This window comes from Chenopodium quinoa, unplaced genomic scaffold (genome assembly GCF_001683475.1).
Source record: "Chenopodium quinoa cultivar QQ74 unplaced genomic scaffold, ASM168347v1, whole genome shotgun sequence".
Taxonomy (NCBI): domain Eukaryota; kingdom Viridiplantae; phylum Streptophyta; class Magnoliopsida; order Caryophyllales; family Amaranthaceae; genus Chenopodium; species Chenopodium quinoa.
In genome coordinates, this window is record NW_018743212.1 from 4694110 (window position 1) to 4713498 (window position 19389).

At 42.8% G+C, this 19389-nt stretch overlaps 1 protein-coding gene across 1 annotated transcript; it reads left to right on the forward strand.

Annotated features, from left to right (window-relative positions):
* Nucleotides 1-610: 610 nt before the first annotated feature.
* On the forward strand, nucleotides 611-2744 carry LOC110734158 (protein FAR1-RELATED SEQUENCE 5-like). Its single transcript, XM_021914204.1, has 5 exons — nucleotides 611-701; nucleotides 1223-1599; nucleotides 1708-1770; nucleotides 1869-2006; nucleotides 2733-2744. The coding sequence occupies exons 1-5, from the start codon at nucleotides 611-613 to the stop codon at nucleotides 2742-2744; spliced, it is 681 nt and encodes a 226-aa protein (XP_021769896.1).
* The last annotated feature ends 16645 nt before the right edge of the window (nucleotides 2745-19389 follow it).

Here is a 19389-nt window from a genome sequence, read left to right on the forward strand (position 1 = left end):
GATTTGACCGGGATTGACATGCCCGATCGGGCACATGGTATAAACAACAGCGCTGCTTTCTTCTCTGAACTTCCTCTACGCCCGATCCAACCGGGCAGGTAGCGCCCGATCGGGTGCGAGGCACAACGTATACCTTGGCTGCCTTGCTGATCTTCATAATCTTGAACTCCTCCAACCTCCACACGCCCGGTCCAACTGGGCGAGGCCTGCCTGATCGGGCGCATGGCATAAGAGCTTAGAATAGCTTCTTTGCTTCAACATTGGCGTCAGCCAACACTCCCTTGTATGCCCGATCAGACCGGGCATGCGAAGCCCGATCGGGCACACTTATAAAATCTGCTTTTCGCTTCTTGTTCTTCAAGGATCGATTCTTGTTCAGTTCGGTTTTACATCCTTGTTCACCAACATCTCCAATATTGCTCAAAACGTGTCCGAATCATCCGGGAAACTCCAAGTTCTTGTAAAACTTATGAAAATGCATCGAACACACTAGAGAAAATAATGTTAGCAGAAAGTGGCTCTAAAGAGCCTAAAACTATACAATAATGTAGTGAAAAGTTGGGAAAAACATATGTATAAAACGTGTATATCACGTAGGCACAAGTTAATAATGGTTTATCAATCCGAATTTCACCATGATGATGATGATGATGATATCAACAATGAAGGTGAATTCGAGGATATCGTAAACGAAAATGAAGGTAAATTGTTTAATCGATTATCTTTTCATTTGTTAATTCTTATTTTTTTATTATTAAATTTAGGTATTATTGATGATTTAAATATTATTATTGGATTTATAAATATATATTTATTTTTACAGCAATATGTTTAAGGTTGGAGATGAAGTTATATTATTATTTAGTTATGTTCTTTTATTTAACTATTATATTTATTAGTGCTGAAATTAATGTTGATATTATATGAAAAATGCATGTACATTTGCTAAATATATATGTACTTTGTTTTACTCTTTATGTACTTTGCTGAAATCAAGTTGTTGAAATCAATGTTGATATTACACCTATACATTTGCTAAATATATATGTACTTTGTTGTACTCTTTATATACTTTGCTAAAATCAATGTGCTGAAATCAATGTGTATATATTAAAGAACATTATTGATGTATTAAAGAACATGCTTTTGTAAAAAAAAATAAAAAATAAAAAAAAACCATATTTTGATCTTAACAAATACATATATTGATCTACTATTTCAGGTTTTACTGAGGCAAGTGAATCAAAATTGTTTGACGAAAATGTTAAGTCTAATGAAGAGGCTTATGAGTTGTATAATAGTTATGCCTTTAAACACGATTTTGGTATACGTAAGGATAAGTTGAATCGTAGAGAAGACAAAGTTACAATTCGAAAACGCTTTTTTGTATGTTCTTTTGCTGGCTTTAAACAAGAGAAGAAACCTGGTGAAAAACCAAAAGTTTACCAAAAGAGGAATTTTTGCACAGGTTGCAAGGCTTATATTCAATTTGATGTTGATAAGAATTCTAGTTTGTTTATCGTGGTCAATCACATTATGGATCATAATCACAGTAGGGTTCTTGTTTCAAAGAGACATTTGATTAGGTCTCATAGGAAGGTAAAGGAACATTTTATCTTTGTTCTTTTTCAATGCAAATAACTTCATATGTTCTTTGCTAATAACATTATGTTTTCTTTTGTAAGTAATATGTTCTTTTTGATACAGGTCAGTAAGGAACAAATTGTCATGCTTAGCAGTTTGATTGAGAGTAGTATACCTATTGCTGATGTAGTGCGCGTTTTAAAACATAAGCTGATGGTGAGGTAAATCTTAGTTTTCTTTGTAGGGATGCATATGGTGCTATATTTCCCCATAAGAAAATGCAGTTTGATGGATGTGATGCAAAGCGACTTCTTAGCTACTCTAAGGAGAGGAAATGCAATGAATATGACTTCTATTATGATTTTGATGTTGATGAGAAAGGTCATTTGCAATCTTTCTTCTTTCGTGATAATAGAATGAAGGTAGATTATGATACCTTTGGAGACTTGTTGGTTCACGATACGACATTTCATATAAACAAATATGGTATGATATGTGATCCTTTTGTTGGCCTAAACCATCATAATAATAATGTTATGTTTGGTATTGGATTTTTTACCAATGAAAAATGGGAGTCTTTTATGTGGTTGTTTACCACTTTTCTGAAATCTATAGGGGGAAAACAACCAGTGACAATAATGACTGACCAAGCTCAAGCAATGGCCAAAGCAATAAGGATTGTTTTTCTAAATTCCCGACATCGTTTATGTACTTGACATATTAGGGATAATGCAAAGAAAAAATATCAAAGGACTAAAGGCCAAGGAAGGTTTTAACGATTTCTCTGATATTGTTTTGAAATACACACATACTATTCAAGAATTTGAGCATTATTGGTCAAGGTAATATTATGTGTTTTTTATATTTAACTATGTTCTTTTTTTTATACCTCAACATATTCTTTTTTATAACAACAATATTCTTTTTATAAAAAAATAAAGTTCTTTGTGTTATTTTAACATAACATTTTTTGGCATGACAAGAATGTTTAATATGTTCTTTTTTATAACAACAATGATCTTTTTTTAGATAATACATGTTGTTCTTAATACATTATACTTATATTTGGATTTTTTCTTAATTTATTTATATATGTTCTTTTATTTAACAATAATGTTCTTTGTGTAATCTTTAATGTTCTTTTGCAGCATACTGAATAAGTACAAATGCACAGATAACAAATGGCTTCAAAATCTGTATCATATAAGAGATCAGAGATGTGGTGTCCTGTATATTCCAAAGATTATTTCAGTGGTGGTGTTATGTCATCTCAGAGAAGTGTAACCACTAACAAGTCAGTTTCTCGTAGACTTCATGCTACTCATGTTCTTTGTGATTTCTACACTACTTTTATTGAGGTTGTGGATGAGTGGAGGAGCAAAGAAGGTAGTAATGATTATGATAGTTTAACTAGTAACCGACATCTAGTATGGGTAGATATTGGGATTTTGGAGCATGCAAGGAGGATTTATACAATCCAAATTTATTTACATTTTGAAGATAATTTTGTGAGTGGTGTTCCTTGCACAGCTAAGGTCATAGGAATGAAACCTCCTCTTTATGAATATCACGTGGGGCATCCCAAAAAATATTTGCTTATGCATACAGTTGCGTTTGATGAATCAACTGTCACAGTTAACTGTACTTGTAAGTATTTTGGTGAGGTCGGTTTACTATGCAAGCACTCACTTCATGTCCTACACTTAAACAATGTTACTTATATACCTAAGAGGTACATTTTAAGAGATGGACAAAAGGTGCTATGTGCACAAGGGTTAATGATAATGTTGTTGCTGAAAAGGGTGTCACACCTTCAAGTGTATGGAGATTGCATTTTATTCGAACTTTTATTGGACTTGTCGATCGGGCACAAAATGACTTAGGTGCTCGAATAGTCATTGAGGAAGCAATTGATGAGTGTTCTAATAGGATCAATCTTTTACTGATAAAAGATAAAGATGAACTTCAAGAATCCTTGATAACTGATCAACATGATGTTGCTCTAGATAAAGGTGAAGACAACCTTTTAGAACCACAAAATTTTGAAGAACAAGTTCCTAAAAAAGAGGATGTTGTGGAAGCAGAACCTACAGTTGATATTGAAGTCAAAGATCCTATCCAAAAGAGGAAAAAGGGACAAAAAAAACACCAGATTGAAGAGCACCCGAGAAAAGATTTGCAACAAGCTCAAGGGTCAAAAGATTAAGTCATGGAATAAGAAAAATACGAAAGGGGTTTAAAAAATGAGACAAAGGCTCAGACTACGACTATGGTAATTTATGCCTTATGTTCTTTATAATATTTGACATGTTTTTTTTTGTTGAGGTTAAATGTTCTTTTTGTTAAGTTACATTGTTCTTTTTACTAATACAATGTGTTTTGGGGTTTTCTGATGTGTCCTACGGGAGAGTTACAATTCCGAGAATGCCTTTCACCGCCTGTACCTGCAAAACCACGAAGTCTCCAGTTGGTCGGAGCTCCGCCTCCGACGAACAAGTCAGTTACGTACAGGAGGAAAATAATGTAAAATAGTGAAGTTACTTCTCACGTAATGGGAGAATTCCGCAATTAATATTGCTCGATTTTGGTGTAAGAGTGTATTGAATGGCTTGTATTGAATTTAATGGTCTTGAATGAATGCCCATTAATGAGGATCTCCCCAATATTTATAGTGGGGAGCCTTGGTTCCCCATTTAGGGTTCATGGGACACGTGTCAGCAGGGGATTGGAGCCCTGCTGACCAATGGCTGGGTGCCACGTGTCGCTTAGCCATAGGGCCACGTGGCTTGGGTTTTTTTACCCCAAACATTTGCCCCTCTCAGGTGCTGACGTGGCAGGGTGCCACGTGGCGCCTGAGAAGAGCGCTGACGCAAACATTTTTTTTTTTTGAAACCTCTTCAGGTTCTAACTGAAAGAAGAGGAGGGAAAAGCAGAAGGGGAAAGGTCGCGACCCTTCGCCTTCTGAGGCAACCCTTATAAGTAGGAGGAGACACCCTCGAGAGCTCATTTACAAACTTCGCGAATTTTCTTGAATTTTGATAGCATCCGGTATTTGAGAGTTAAGAGCAGACGGAAATCTGGTAGTTGAGAGCAGCCAGTTTTCAGACCGCCTGTAAGGTAACGAGCAAGTAAAGGTTTTTTGTGAGGGTACCCAAGAGAACCCAGCCGGTTTTCAGACCGTCTGTGTCTTTGCAAGCATCCCCAAGAAATTTCTTGAGGTTTCAGCAAATTCTCCGTTCCTCTAGGTACCGTCTCTATTCCTTCTCGCTTTTCCATGTATTTTCGTTTCCGTCTTTTGCTTTTATTTTTATTTATTATTCCCATAGGTAGATCAACCCTTTATACCCATACTCGGAACATAGTTGTGAACTCAGCCGGTCAATTAGTACGGCTGAGTCTAGAACTGGATTTGCCGCCTCTGATCTTTGGAATTTCCCCTTTTCAACGCCTATATCGACCGACTCCGTGTCTGTGCAGGACACGATGGCCAGAATTAGGGGAACAACTATGGACCCCAATTACAGAGCTGGGAACTCAAACGAGTTATCGCCTGAGAGACAAGCCCCGGACGAGGTGGCTAGAGAACCATCCGGTGGCATTTCCGCCACCCCAAGCGATAACATCCTAGGCTCCTACAACGAGGAGTCTTCCCCTGCTCAGGAGGCTGAGCTGCCAGGATCCGTCAACGAGGATCCCAACTCCCCATCCGGCTCAGATGCCGGTCGCACCGAAAGTAGCAGCTCTAGCTACTTGACCGAGTCAGAAGATAGCGAGGAGGCGGAGAGGCCTACATGGAAAAGTAGACACGACCCTCTCATGATTGTCGTGTCTCTTAAAGACAGGGCCCTCATGCAGTCTTCCCTAACAGACTTCATCACCAAGCGGCCGCTTGGAGAAGGTTACAAGCTGTCAGTACCGGGAGAGTACGGGACAGTTGTATGGGAGGACGACCAACCCAACGATAAAGGCCATACTTAGGGGATATGGCCTAGGCGTCTGGAAAATCACCCCTAATTCTTGGGTGAACATTCTAGGGTATATCGCCACCTGTGAGATACAGGATCTCAACCCCGGCTGGGAGGCGTTTGCCCAAATGCATTATTTAAGTAGAAGTCCAGGCGGCTGGAGAGCCTGGTACACCTTGACGACTTATCCCCAATACATGATGACGCTGGATAAGCCGTCTAAATGGTCGGACTGGAAGACCCGGTTTTATCTGGTCAAAGCTCCTACTGAAGAGGAGAACAGGGAGTTCCGGACCTACAACCGGAAGCCAGAGCTTTTGGGGCAGAAGTGTCGGCTGCCCCTAGTGCCGGATAATGACAGGGAGGCCATATTGGACTCCGGATTTTTTGAACTAACCTCTTCCACTCTCTCAACCGGAGAGATAATAAGGGTGCCCAAAAACTGGGTGCCCAAACATGAATTCTTTAAGGACGAGTGCTTCTTGTCCGCATGCGGGCTTAGCAGCATGTTTGAAAGACGTAGGTTACGAGTCTCAGCCGATTAATTTTGTGCCGGCTAACACTTTTCTTTTGATTGCAATGTGCGATATTATTATGATCCTGACCGGATGTATTTGCGTTTTGCAGAAGAAGCAAAGATCATGTTGCCCACCGCCAAGACACCCGCCAAGAAAGCTTCAGATATCCGAAAGGAGAATCTGGAGAATCAGCTTGCCGCTCAGGCGGCTAAAAAGGTAAGACCGCCTGACCCTTTTTTATTTGCTTGTCACGGTGCTATTTTGGCTATTTCTTCACCTGACCGTTTGTGACTTCGTTTCAGGAAGGGGGCAATATCCCTCGCTCTCTGCAAAAAACCAAATCCGGCAACGGTCGTCTGTTGAGGAACCTGCACATAAGATGCAGAAAACCGCTTCCACCGCCCGGGCTACTACCGGCGGTAAATCAATAAAGACCCTAGGCGGGTCTAATGCTGAAACGGCCTCGAAAGAGGTCTCTCTAATAAGGACCACAACCGGTCCATCTTCTGCCGGGGGCCAGAGGGCTTCCCAACAAGGTACAAACCCCTTCAACCTCACGCTGCTTGACCTACCCATGCGGGTTAAGTCATATTCTCAGTCTCAGCCGGGAGATTCACCGATCAGCAAGCTGTCCGTAGGCGGAGCATATGCAGCTTTCTCACCGTCTGTTTCTGGTGCAGATAGTTCTCCACGCTGGCCGGATGCTGCTCAGTACGCCCGGGCCATGCTGAAAGCCGTCCCCCGAGACGAGAAGGAGGCGATTCCTGGAATCAATACCTTCAATGCCGACCGTGTAATGGTCGACCTGGCCGATGTAAGTTGATGAGTACCCACCTGGCATTTTATTTGTAGTATGCTCATCCGGTTTTTCTACTAATATCGGCTGTGTTGTTGCAGGCACTGCTCCGCGTGGAGGGGCTCAAGAAGGCCTATATCCGCAAGCAAGAGGAGGTAAGAAGAGCCAAACGTTCTGCGGATGACGCACATAGCGTTGCCCACTATTCAATGATTGTGCATGACTTAGAAACTAAATCTATAATCATGCAACAGGCGAATCAGGTCAAGACCCTCCAACAGGCCCTCAAAGAGTCCAAGCTCACAGTGGACAATCTCCAGGCGACCCTGGACAATGTTGAGGATGAGCTTAAGAAACACGAGGAGCCCCTCAAGCGGCTTGATCAGGCGAAGAAGAACAATGTGCGCCTGAAAAAGGAAAATGACCGCCTGGTCAAGGAGGCAGCTTCTGCACAGAGCAACTTCCAGGCCACTCTTGAAGCTGATCAGAGCCGGCTCATTGAGGAGAATGAGCAGGACTACGAAAACCGGATGAAGAAGGCGTTCTCCATTATCCACCCGGGTACATACTACAACGTCTGGGAGCTCGCCTACAAATACGCAGATCTTGCCATTCTGGCTGAGGAGGAGGGCAAGCCGGGGCCTGGACCCTATGAGCAATGGGTTGATGCCAAGTTCCAGCGAATGCAGGCGGAGGCGGATGGCAATGAGGAGGTAGTCGAGGATGAGGTTGCTCCCTGCTCCGTTCCCACCACCGACCCAGCTCATCCGGAAGGGAACCAGGCTGAGGCTGACCGGGTGACAGTGCAGCTAGAGTAGCAATGACCTCCCGGCCTGCGTGCCGTGCATTATTTTTTAATAGCGCCGGAAGGGTCGGCTTATTCAGCTGTTATTTTTTATTTTGAGTATTAATATACATTTTCGCCGGCTGTGCCGATTTATTCTGTTTAACATTTCCACCGGCTGAGCCGGCTTTGAATGAATTTTGAATTTTCTTTGCTGCTTACTTTTTTGCAAGTGTGTTTCTGCATGACTGGTTGGGGTTAGGGTAATTTCCCCTGGATAGGAGGCTGGCAGAAGTGAGATGGTGCCAGGCGGCTATCCATATGCCATAGTACGAAAGTCAACAATTTAGCTAGGTGCTAATCGTTAAAACGAAAACCAGCCGGTTTTTACTGATTTGCCGGCTGGTGTTTTTTGCAAAGGCTTTTTCGTAGGCTTAGGGTGTCCATTTTCCGGTTGGGCTTTTGCGGGAGGACACCCTTGCATAGGTCATGGCCTAAACCAAATATTTGAGGCCTGCCTTCTCTTATTGGATCAGGCGGCGATATTGGGTACCGGCTGTCTGTTTTGAGACCAGCCCTTGGTGGTACTTAACCCAAAGAGTGGGCCGGCTGCATGTTTGGGAATGCTAGCCCGCGTTTCTTTGGTGCAATGGATCATTCAGGCGGGTAGGGCCACCTGACGTTTGATCACTAGAACAATTTTCCACCCAAATGGGAGATGTTCTCTTCGATGAATTCACCCGTATGGGTGTCACCGGATGATTCGTTATTTCGCAGGGCCGCTTGTGTTAAGCACAAGACATGGCGCATGGAAATTCTGTAAGAAGAGCCGCTTGTGATAAGAACAAGACATGGCGCATGTAAGCATAATATGTAGTAAATCTCTCATTAATTATGTAGGAGTTTACAAAAGCTATACAATTTCTAGAAGTAGTACTTTTTAAGATTGTCTACATTCCAGGTTCTAGGCAGCTTTCTACCGTCTGGGGTTTCCAGACGGTATGTGTCGTCTCGTACTTCTTCAAAGATCCGGTAGGGTCCCTCCCAATTTGGGATTAATTTACTTTGTTCATTGGCCCTACCGGTTGCTTCCATTTTGCGAAGCACAAAATCTCCTTCTTTCAAGGGTCGTTTGTGAACCCGCTTGTTGTAGGCTCTTGTCATTCGCAAACGGTAGATCTCATGACGCAAGGCTGTGTTGCCTCTCGCTCTGGGAGAGTATCCAGTGCAAGCCGCATGGCTTCCCAGTTGGCCGCCTCATCATATAGCATGATGCGAAGGGTTGGCTCATAATGTTCAATGGGGAGTACCGCCTCAGTGCCGTATGTCATAAGAAATGGGTTGCCCCTTTTTCAGTGGTCCTGATGGCCCAAAGGACATGAGGTAATTCCTCTGCCCATAGTCCACCGGCTCTTTCCACCTTCTTCTTTATACCGTCTGAGATCAGCTTATTGAAAGCCTCAACTTGCCCGTTTGCCTGAGGACGGCCAACGGATGCAAAACAATGGGAGATTCCTTGGTCCCCCAACCAGCTCTTGAGGACAGGCTTTTCAAATTGTGGTCCGTTGTCAAAAACCATAGACACTGGAACCCCAAACCGGGTGACGACGTTTCTCCAAATGAAGGAGATAACGTCCTTTGTCTTTATGCCTTTGACCGCCTCTGCTTCAACCCATTTGGTGAAGTAATCCACTGCCACCAAAATATAGCGGCGACCGCCTGATGCAGGCGCATAAGGGCCCAAAATTTCCATGCCCCATTTTGCGAACGGAACCGGACTATGGATGGCTGTCAGGTCAGTTGCCGGTCGATGTATCAACCGGGCAAACTATTGGCATTTGTCACACCGTTTCACCAAATCGATGGCATCTGCCTCAAGAGTGGGCCAAAAGTACCCCTGTCGTCTGGTTCTTCTAGCCAGGGACCTGCCGCCTATGTGTGAGGCACAAAACCCCGCTTGTAGGTCCTTTAGGACTTCTCTTCCCCTTTCCGGGGTTACACATTTCAGAAACGGCTGTAGGTACTCCTTCCGGAGGAGCTCCCCATGATGCATAACAAAGCTTAGAGCACGCTTCTTGAGTGCTAATGCTTCAGAAGGGTCATCCGGTAGAATATCGTCTGCTAAGTAAGCCCGGATGAGGTCCATCCAGGTGGCACTTCGGTCTAGGATTCCAATGGGATCATGATCAATGCTTCTTTTCTCAATGAGTTCCCAAAAGACTGTCCTAGGAGCATCACAGGAGGCGGATGACGCCAATTTGGAAAGGGAATCCGCCTGATTATTCTCGGACTGGGGCACCTGACTTAAATAAAATTCATCAAGTGACACGGCCTGCACCACAGCCGTTCACTGTAAAACTACCGTCTACAAATAACTTCCAAACCTGATCAAGATTTTCCGATTGCACCGGTCTAGTGATCTCAACAATGAAGTTGGCAAACGCCTGACCTTTCACTGCCAGCCTAGGTTCAAAAGTTATCTCGAGGCTCTGTATTTCAACAGCCCACTTGATCATTCTGCCGGATGACTCGATGGTGGTCATTGGGCGCTTGAGTGGCTGGTCTGTATATACAATCACCGGGTGAGCCAAAAAGTAGGGCTTCAACCGCTTGACTGCTACGAACAGGGCCAACCCAAATTTTTCGATCATAGGGTACCAGAGCTCAGCATTTTTAAGTACGTGGCTGATGAAATACACCAGGAGCTGGTTACCGTCTCTCTCAGCAAGGAGAACGACACTAAGGGCATGATCAGAGACGACTAGATAGATATAGAGAACCTCCCGGGTTAGGGGGTTCACTAGCCTTGGCAAGGAATGCAAGTGTTGCTTTAGCTTCTAGAATGCCATTTCCGCATCTTCACCCCACTCAAATCTGGACCTCTTCCGAATGGCTTGGAAGAAATAGAGACACTTGTCGCCTGACCGGCTGAGAAATCTTCCCAACGCCGCCAGGCAACCGGTCAGCTTCTGAACTTCCTTTATAGTGCGAGGAGACCGCATGTCAATGACCGTCTACACTTTCTCCGGATTAGCCTCTATGCCCCTTTGGTCGATCAAAAATCCGAGGAACTTCCCAGAATCAACACCAAATACACACTTCTTTGGGTTCAGCATGACCCGGTGCCGCCTGAGTGTGGTGAATGTTTTTCGGAGGTCCAGTAGGTGATCCGTCTGTAGCTTGGATTTGACTATCATGTCATCAATTTACGCCTCTACATTCCTACCAATCTGTTTGATGAAAACTGTGTTTATCATGCGCCGGAATGTAGCCGGTGCATTCTTTAACCCAAACGGCATCACCTTGTAACAAAATAACCCCTGATCAGTGACGAAGGCCGTCTTTTCTTGATCTTTTTTCCATAGGGGTATTTGATGGAAACCTGAATAGGCATCCATGAAACTCATCAGAGCATGACCGGCTGTGGAGTCGACCAGACTGTCGATCTTTGGAAGCGGGTAACTATCCTTGGGACATGCTCTGTTCAGATCTGTGTAGTCTACACACATCCTCTAGGTACCATTCGGCTTCTTCACGAGGACAAAGTTTGCTACCCAATCCGGGTAGTAGCATTGCTGGATGAACCCAGCATCTAATAGTTTTTTGACCTCAGCCGCTGCCGCCTGAGATCTTTCTTCACCGTGATCCCTCTTTTTCTGCCTGACCGGCTTCTTTTTAGGGTCCACGGCGAGCTTGTGGACAGCTAGATCCGGGCTGACGTCTGGCATCTCTTCCACTTCAAAGGCAAAGATGTCTTTGAATTCCTTCAGGAGTTGGAGCAGGTTTGCCCCCAACCGTTCAAAAGCAACCGTCCCAACCTGGACGGTTATGTCAGGACGGCTGTCGTCTAGGACGACATCAAGGCAGTAACTAGCCGGCTGAGGTCGTTGGTCATCTGACCTTTCCCCGGCTAGTGATTGCTATTTTCCTTATTTGACGGGTTCGTTTTGGTCCGCCTTTCTTTTTTTACCGGCTGCCTTGGGAGTCGGGACTGCTATATCGCAGTTATCAATGTCTATGGGCTTGTCGTCACCGGCTGCCCCCATAGTTGGTTTGACGTTAGAGAGATAACACTCCCTAGCCGTCCTCTGGTCCCCTTTCGGGGAACCGACTGCCCCATCATCCCTTTCAAACTTGACGAGCATAAGCGAGGGGACGATGACAGCCTTCGATTCGTTGAGGGTTGGACGGCCAAAGATCATGTTGTAGGCGACAAGTTCTTCTACAACTATAAATTTTACAACCATATGACGTCCTTCCCCCTTCTCACCCAGCCGGATGGGGAGATCTATGCTCCCTACCGGATGCACTACCCCTCCCCCAAAACCAACTAGTGGGTGAGGCGCCTGGTGCATGTTACTGGGTTTGTACTTGAGCTTGGTCAAGCACTGATAGCTGATCAGGGCAGGCGAGCTCCCGGTATCAATTAAAATTCGGTCAACTCTCTGATTGGCAACCTTACACTCAATGACTATGGGGTCGTCATGAGGCCGCCTGACCTTGCCTCGGTCCTTTTCAGAAATAAGGACCTCAGCAAAGGTGTCTTTCGACGCCTGGCTCTCATCAACTGAGTTGACCAGCTTCCTGATGTTATCTTTGGTGCCCCAAATGGTGGGACCCCCTCCGGCAAAGCCGCCTGCTATGGTGAAGATTGTCTCTTCATCCGTCTCAGAGTTGGCGAGCACAGCTTTTTCCGTCTGCCCCTTCTTGGCCAGGGTGCTACTCTTGGCTTTGGGCAGATAGGACTTTAGAGCCCCTTCATCAGCCAAACGGTCTAATAGCCGCCTGAGGCTATAGCAACCATTAGTGTTGTGGCCAACGTCCTCATGGTACTGGCAGTATTTGCTTTTGTCCCGGTTGCTTACAGAACTTTTCATCACAGCCGGTTTGTCGAGAGACATCCGGTCCTTGATCTCCATGAGGATGGAGGAGCAATCCTTTAAGAACTCGTACTTGGGAACGTACGGTTCTGATTTCCGTCTGAGCTTCTGAGCCGGCTGACCAGATCGGTCTGCCGCCCAGACCTCTTTTCTCTTCTTTTCTTCCTTTTTAGCCGACTGTTGCTGTTTTACAGCACAAAGCTCCGTCGCCTGTATATAGGCTTCAGCTTCCATTAACGCCTCTTGGAGGGTGGCTACCCTTTTCCGGACGAGGTCGAACTTAAAGGTCGACCCGTCCTTCAGACCCTTAAAGAAGTTTGTGTAAGCAACTTCGTCAGACAGTCCTTGGATCTGAATTCTCATCAAATTGAACCATCTGACGTAGGACCGGAGCCCTTCTCTGTCACCCTGCTGTATTGCCCCTAGATCAAGGCTAGTCTTTTTGGTAGGGATATTCATTGAAAAATTTGACACAAATAAGTACGTCAAAGTCTTGAAGCTGTTGATGCAACCGGCTGGTAGATTACCAAACCACCGTTGGGCAATGCCCTTCAGGGTAGCCGGGAAGCATTGACACCAGACGGCATCGTCCAACCCCTGTAGGTACATGAGGTTAGAGTAGGCCATTAGGTGGTCTTCTGGGTTAGAGGTACCATCATAGGCCCCTACCAACACGTTTTTAACCTTAGCCAGGTGTGCCGCCTGGGTTATCTCAGGGGAGAACGCTGTGGGCTGTTCTCCCAAATTTAGCAGGCGTTGCTGCCAGTTCATGAGCTGGTACGGCTGCTGCACATGCCATCCAAAGGGACCCATTTGGGTAAAAGGGGATCCACCCAGCCCATTTAGCGAACCAAATAGACCAGTTTGGATCACTTGGGGTCCAGACCGGGCAGAAGGTTCGCCCGTCTGACTCCCTAGGCTTGTTCCCATACACCTGTTAGAGGTGTCACGGAAACTGTCTGGGAAGGTCGACGATGAAGCCGACGCAGACGCTTGACTTCTCTTTTCCTGGAGGAAGGTCCGGGCATCAGAGAAAGTCTTCTTGGTACCATCCGGCTGTAAATGCCGGATGGATTTTCTGAGTTCCGCTTGAGGGAAGCGGAGCCTGTTTTGATCGAACCTAAGGCCCTCCCCCTCCTTCGGCTTTGGGTGAGGGGTAGGGACCCGGTCTTTGATCGTATTCTTCCCGGAGGAAGGCTTCTTGGCCGGCTGACTCTTCTTGGGAGTAGCGGACCGAATGAGGTTCTGGATCTCGCCCTTGAAACTATTCATGAAGGTCATGTGTTCGTTCCTGGTGACGGGAGCAGAGCCTTCTGCCGCCTGAGCAGCTCCAACCGGGTTGCCGGCTAGGTTGCTTGGAGCAACTTGGTTGTTATCCCGTTCCTTTTTATCCCTGGAACGGGTGTGCTTTGTTCGGAAGGACCCGTCTGAAGCCACATAGGTGTTGAATTCATAGTCATCACCACTTTCCTGGTCCGTCTGGACCTCATGCTCGGCCGACGACCGCTTGTCCTGATCCGGTGGTACATGATTAGAAGTCATCTCAGAAGTACTCTCCCCACAGACGGCGCCAAATGTTTCGGGGTTTTCTGATGTGTCCTGCGGGAGAGTTACAATTTTGAGAATTCCCTTCACCGCCTGTACCTGCAAAACCACGAAGTCTCCGGTTGGTCGGAGCTCCGCCTCCGACGAACAAGTCAGTTACGTACAGGAGGAAAAGAGTGTAAAAGAGTGAAGTTACTTCTCACGTAATGGGAGAATTCCGCAATTAATATTGCTCGATTTTGGTGTAAGAGTGTATTGAATGGCTTGTATTGAATTCAATGGTCTTGAATGAATGCCCATTAATGAGGATCTCCCCACTATTTATAGTGGGGAGCCTTGGTTCCCCATTTAGGGTTCATGGGACACGTGTCAGCAGGGGATTGGAGCCCTGCTGACCAATGGCTGGGTGCCACGTGTCGCTTAGCCATAGGGCCACGTGGCTTGGGTGTTTATTACCCCAAACACAATGCTTTTTCTTTTTTGCAAGGATTTTTTGGCTGTCCCTGAAGAAAATATTTTGGCACATTCAACAGAGTTTGGAGGTTCTTTGGAGGTTTTTGAGCCTGACGAGTATTTTGGAGTAAATGTTATACGCTCATCAAATTAAGAATTCATTGATATTTGTTTACTGCTTGAGATTTGAATTTTTATGCTACGCATTATTTTTAACAGAACATTCTATTTCAGTTGAATTTTTGTTGCAAGACATATTGTGTAGAAATTACTATATTAGATTTATTTGTATGAAATTTTAATTCAAGCTATAATAATTCAAATTTACTACTAGTTTTGATAGAATTTCTATTGTATAATAAATTAACTAGTGTTATTATTTATGTTTTAACTACTATATTAATTAAAATAACATGATATATTTAACAGAACATTTAAATTAAAAAAAAAAAGAACGTTTAACTTAACCAAAAGAACATCGCATAAAATAATAAAGAACATTGCATATATTTAAAAGAACGTTTAACTTATTTTAGAGATAATAGTTAAATACAAAGCATCATCTCTTCAAATTCAAAATGCAATTTCAGATTAGTTTTTGCAACAACCCAATTTCAAGTTCAAAAAAAGTTAGAATCGACCCCCCAAAAAAACCACTTTCACTTGTTCATATGTAAGCAACACAATAGTCACTAATTTTTGCTTATTGCATTGTAATATTTTGTAGCCTTGACGCTAAACATCTGCCTTATATTTGTTGAGATCGTCTGCAATAACCTCATATGTGTACCCCATCCTAAGACTCTTCAATGCATCAAACTGTTAAACAAAAAAAAAGAATATTATTAGTGAATGTAATTAGAATAAAATTGCATGATACATTAATATATATCTTACATTATCAGCTCTAAGGCCACAATTCCATCTTCGCTTTCCAAAATACATCTCCATGTGGTGCATTGTGTATATGCCGCAATCAACATTGTTGTTTAAAGTTCTCCATGACATTTCAAGCAATTTGACAGTATAGGTTGGCATTTTCTCCCCTATCTTGATTTCGTACATGTTCAAGTACATTGCAAAGGCATCCCTCTATTATTAACAATTAAAGAACATAACAATTATTTAAAAAAACATTACATAAAATGATAAAGAACATGAAGTTTACATACTCAATTTAGGGTTCTTCGAAGTTGGATAATTGAACTATTGGTTATAGATACTCGAAGAATTTAACATAATTTTTGGAGTCTAGTTTGATAATCGAGTCAATTTTGGTTGCTAATGTGTTGCAGGGTTTGGTTTGTGGAGCGTACTCGAAATTCTCCATTGAAGTGGCTTCGGACTTTCTAAGCTTTCTCTCCTCCATTGAAGCAGTCTCTAAGGTTAGATTTGCTTCCTTAGGATTCACAATGAGGTCAACTTTATCAAGTTCTAACTCTATTTCAACTTAACTAGGGGTTTTCAATTTTTTGGAATTATTTTAGATTTTTTTGGGTCGATTTGTTCGAGAATGTTCACTTTTTGTGTTTCATGAATTGGGTTTTCAAGATTTGAGGAATACCCAGTTCAAAATTTGATGGTTTACTGACAAGCGCACTTTAGGGCGCGCTTTAGAGCATATTTTAGGATGATTTTTGGATGTATTTGGGGCCGCTTTGGCCGATTATTACCTTGTTATGCTTACGTTCCCCATATTACGTGCTTCACGGGTTTTCGGTTTGTTTTTGATGTGTTTTCAGGTAATATCAACCGAGTTTAATCGGATCCCGAGCCCTTGATGCGTAACCGAGCTAGCCTTGACCGGAGTCCGAGGAGTTAAGGAAGTTCAAGTGTCGTGCATTGATTACATAGCACAGGCAGCACGGCCGTGTTACCATAGGCACACCCGTGCTGGCCTATAAGCAAGCAACCCCAGGCAAGGCAGCACGGCCATGCAAGCCAATAGCACGGCCGTGTCAGTATCCACGCACCAGCACGGCCGTGCAGGCCATTAGCACGGTCGTGCCAGATGTTGCCCGTGCCCGTGTCAGCTTCAGTATGAGCCCCGTGCTAGAGCATATTCAGCACGACCGTGTCATTTTTAGCACGGTCGTGCCAGGAAGCTGCACGGTCGTGCCATATATAGCACGGCCGTGCCAAATTGAAGAAGAAATCCGGTTTACTTACTGACAAGCTAGCACGGCCGTGCCAAATACAGCACGGCCGTGTTGATCCAGGGTTAACTGCGCTTGACTTCTCCGAATTAGAAGACGTATATAAGGCCCGACTTTAAGAGGATTCGAGAGACAGTTTTAGAGATAGTTTTGAGAGCCTTTGTAGAGAGTTATTGGAGAATGTTCTTAGTATTAGAGATTCATTAGTTTTCTTAGAGATATTTCTAGAGATTTTAGTTTTCTTGGATTGATTTGAAGCAAGATTTGCGAAGATTCTTTGTATTATTAATTGACGACGGATATCAAAGTTCTGAACTTTTCCATTGATTCGCATCAATACAATCGGTATTATTCGTTCTTGTTTATTAATCAAGCTTTATTATTCCTTAATCAGAATTCATGTTTATATCTATTATGCTTTTGGAATTCCTTATTGCTTTGATTATGAATATGTGTGAGTAGTCTCCTAGCTAGGGTTTCGGGATGAAACCCGGCCTAGGTAATCTATGTAATTGAGGATTGATTTTGATAAACGGATTGTGATTAAATTGATTATATGCGATTGCATGTTAATTCATTATAATAGGAGTAGCTAACCTAGAATCTTGAATTTGATTGCATGATATTCTTGATTTGAACAAGAGATTGTGAATTGAGTATTTCATTATTGAATGTGGTTTGATTATGTATCGAGTAATGTTAAGTGCATGAGAAATCCAAGCTTAGTATTGCTCGTTGTCTTCCTATCACATGATATTGATTAGACTTATAGTCTTTGCATATCCCGTTTGTCTCTGTGATTCCTTGTTGCTTAGTTACCAATGGTTAGGCGGATTCCCGTTCTCCCTAGTGTCTTAGTTTATTGATTTATTCCATCTTATTAGTAGTATTTTAGAACACCATTTTCCATTGATTTCGAACTAGCTTAGGTTTAAGATTGATTTGCAATTACTCTCGTTCCTCGTGGACCGAACCTTTATTTGCCATTGTACTTGGTTATAGGTGTTCGTATAAGTATTGTTTGATTGAGAGTTAGATTGTAGCGACCATTTTAACCCTCGTCATTTACACTGTTTTTTGATGCTCAATTGATGGATCAAAACCCTAAATCTTCAGTTAAGGTTCATAAATCTCAAGTACTGTTGTTAATTTTGTGCATTTTGCTTTGATTTTCTTTGTTTCGGGATTGAGGGGAAATTTCTTTGTTAAATGTATTGGGCAGAGACATTTAAGAATATTGCAAAAGGATTTTCTATCTTAACATCACCTATGCGATTTTCTGAATATTGAAGCTATTCTCTGTGTAAAGAGTCAAAAGTATGTTATATTTTAGCTTTTAATACAGTCTTGATATATTTAAAGGCGTGCCTTATATATTTACATTAGCCCTTTGTTCATTGAATTGGCAGAAAAGATGAACAAAGTGTGTTCACGATCTTTGGTTCGATGTATGCTATTGTGTTGTTCTTGGGACTAAACAACTATTCTACTGTTATTCCATACATTACAGCAGAAAGAATTGTCGTTTATCGGGAAAGATTTGCAGGAATGTACTCCTCGTGGGTTTATTGTTGTGCACAGGTATAGAATCTATTCATGATCCCATTACTCCCACTTGAACCTTTCTACAATTGTATAGCTCTTAAAATTACAAGAAAACAGGTTCAACACACTAGTACTTTGGTATAACCCAAAAATCTTGTTCTGCTTCATCGTAAAGTAGTCTCAATCTTTTTCAATGCATACAAATGAGTATTTAGGTCTATTTTAGTTACATAATTCTCCCACTCCATATATTTTTAGTCATTTTCTTTGAAAACTTTTTTCTTTTTCCCATCTTTATTATGCGGTAATTTGGTGGGAAGGGGAAAGGGGGAGGGGCTTGCTTCCTACTCTGGTCAAACAACTTCATCTGTTGCTTTAATTTATTTTATTTTCATTTTCTCATTTCGCTTATTTAGCTGTTGATTTGCAGGTCACTGTTGAGCTTCCTTATCTTCTTACGCTAGCTCTAATATTCACACTTGTTACATATCCGATGATTGGGTATTATTTATCAGCGTACAAGTTGCTCTGGTACTTCTATGCAATGTCCTGTACTCTGGTGTATTTCAATTACTTCAATATGTTGCTCGCATCATTAACTGAACTACCAAATGGCTACAATTATAGGAGCATCTACCTACCCGTTGATGAATTTATTTGCTGGATTTTTGATACCTCTACCGATTAGTCACCTCTTTCAAATGTTCCCTTAACATACTTTAATCTATGTAACAATATGTCCCTAAATTAGCTACTGATGTTGCCAAAGAAATGGTGAAGATGATGAAAGGAAGGCAGGGACAACAGCAAGATATAGCTGATCCTTGTAGTACTTATGTGAATTTTGCACGTATCATATCTGTTTCAAGTGCTAATTCTGCTTTGACATGTTTTTCAAACATCAGATTGGATATAGTTGATACTGGTGCTACAGATCATATGGCATGTGATAAATCTTTGTTTGCTTCATGTCATATTTTGCCTAAGCCTATTACGGTAGGGTTACCAGATGGTCGTACTTAACATGTTACTCATGTAGGAACTGTGGTTTTATCTCCTGAAATTTCTCTCAAAAATGTCTTACTTATTCCGGATTTTAAACACAACCTTCTTTTTGTTGGCAGACTTGTTGAGGAAAATAATCTGTTTGCCATTTTAAAGCA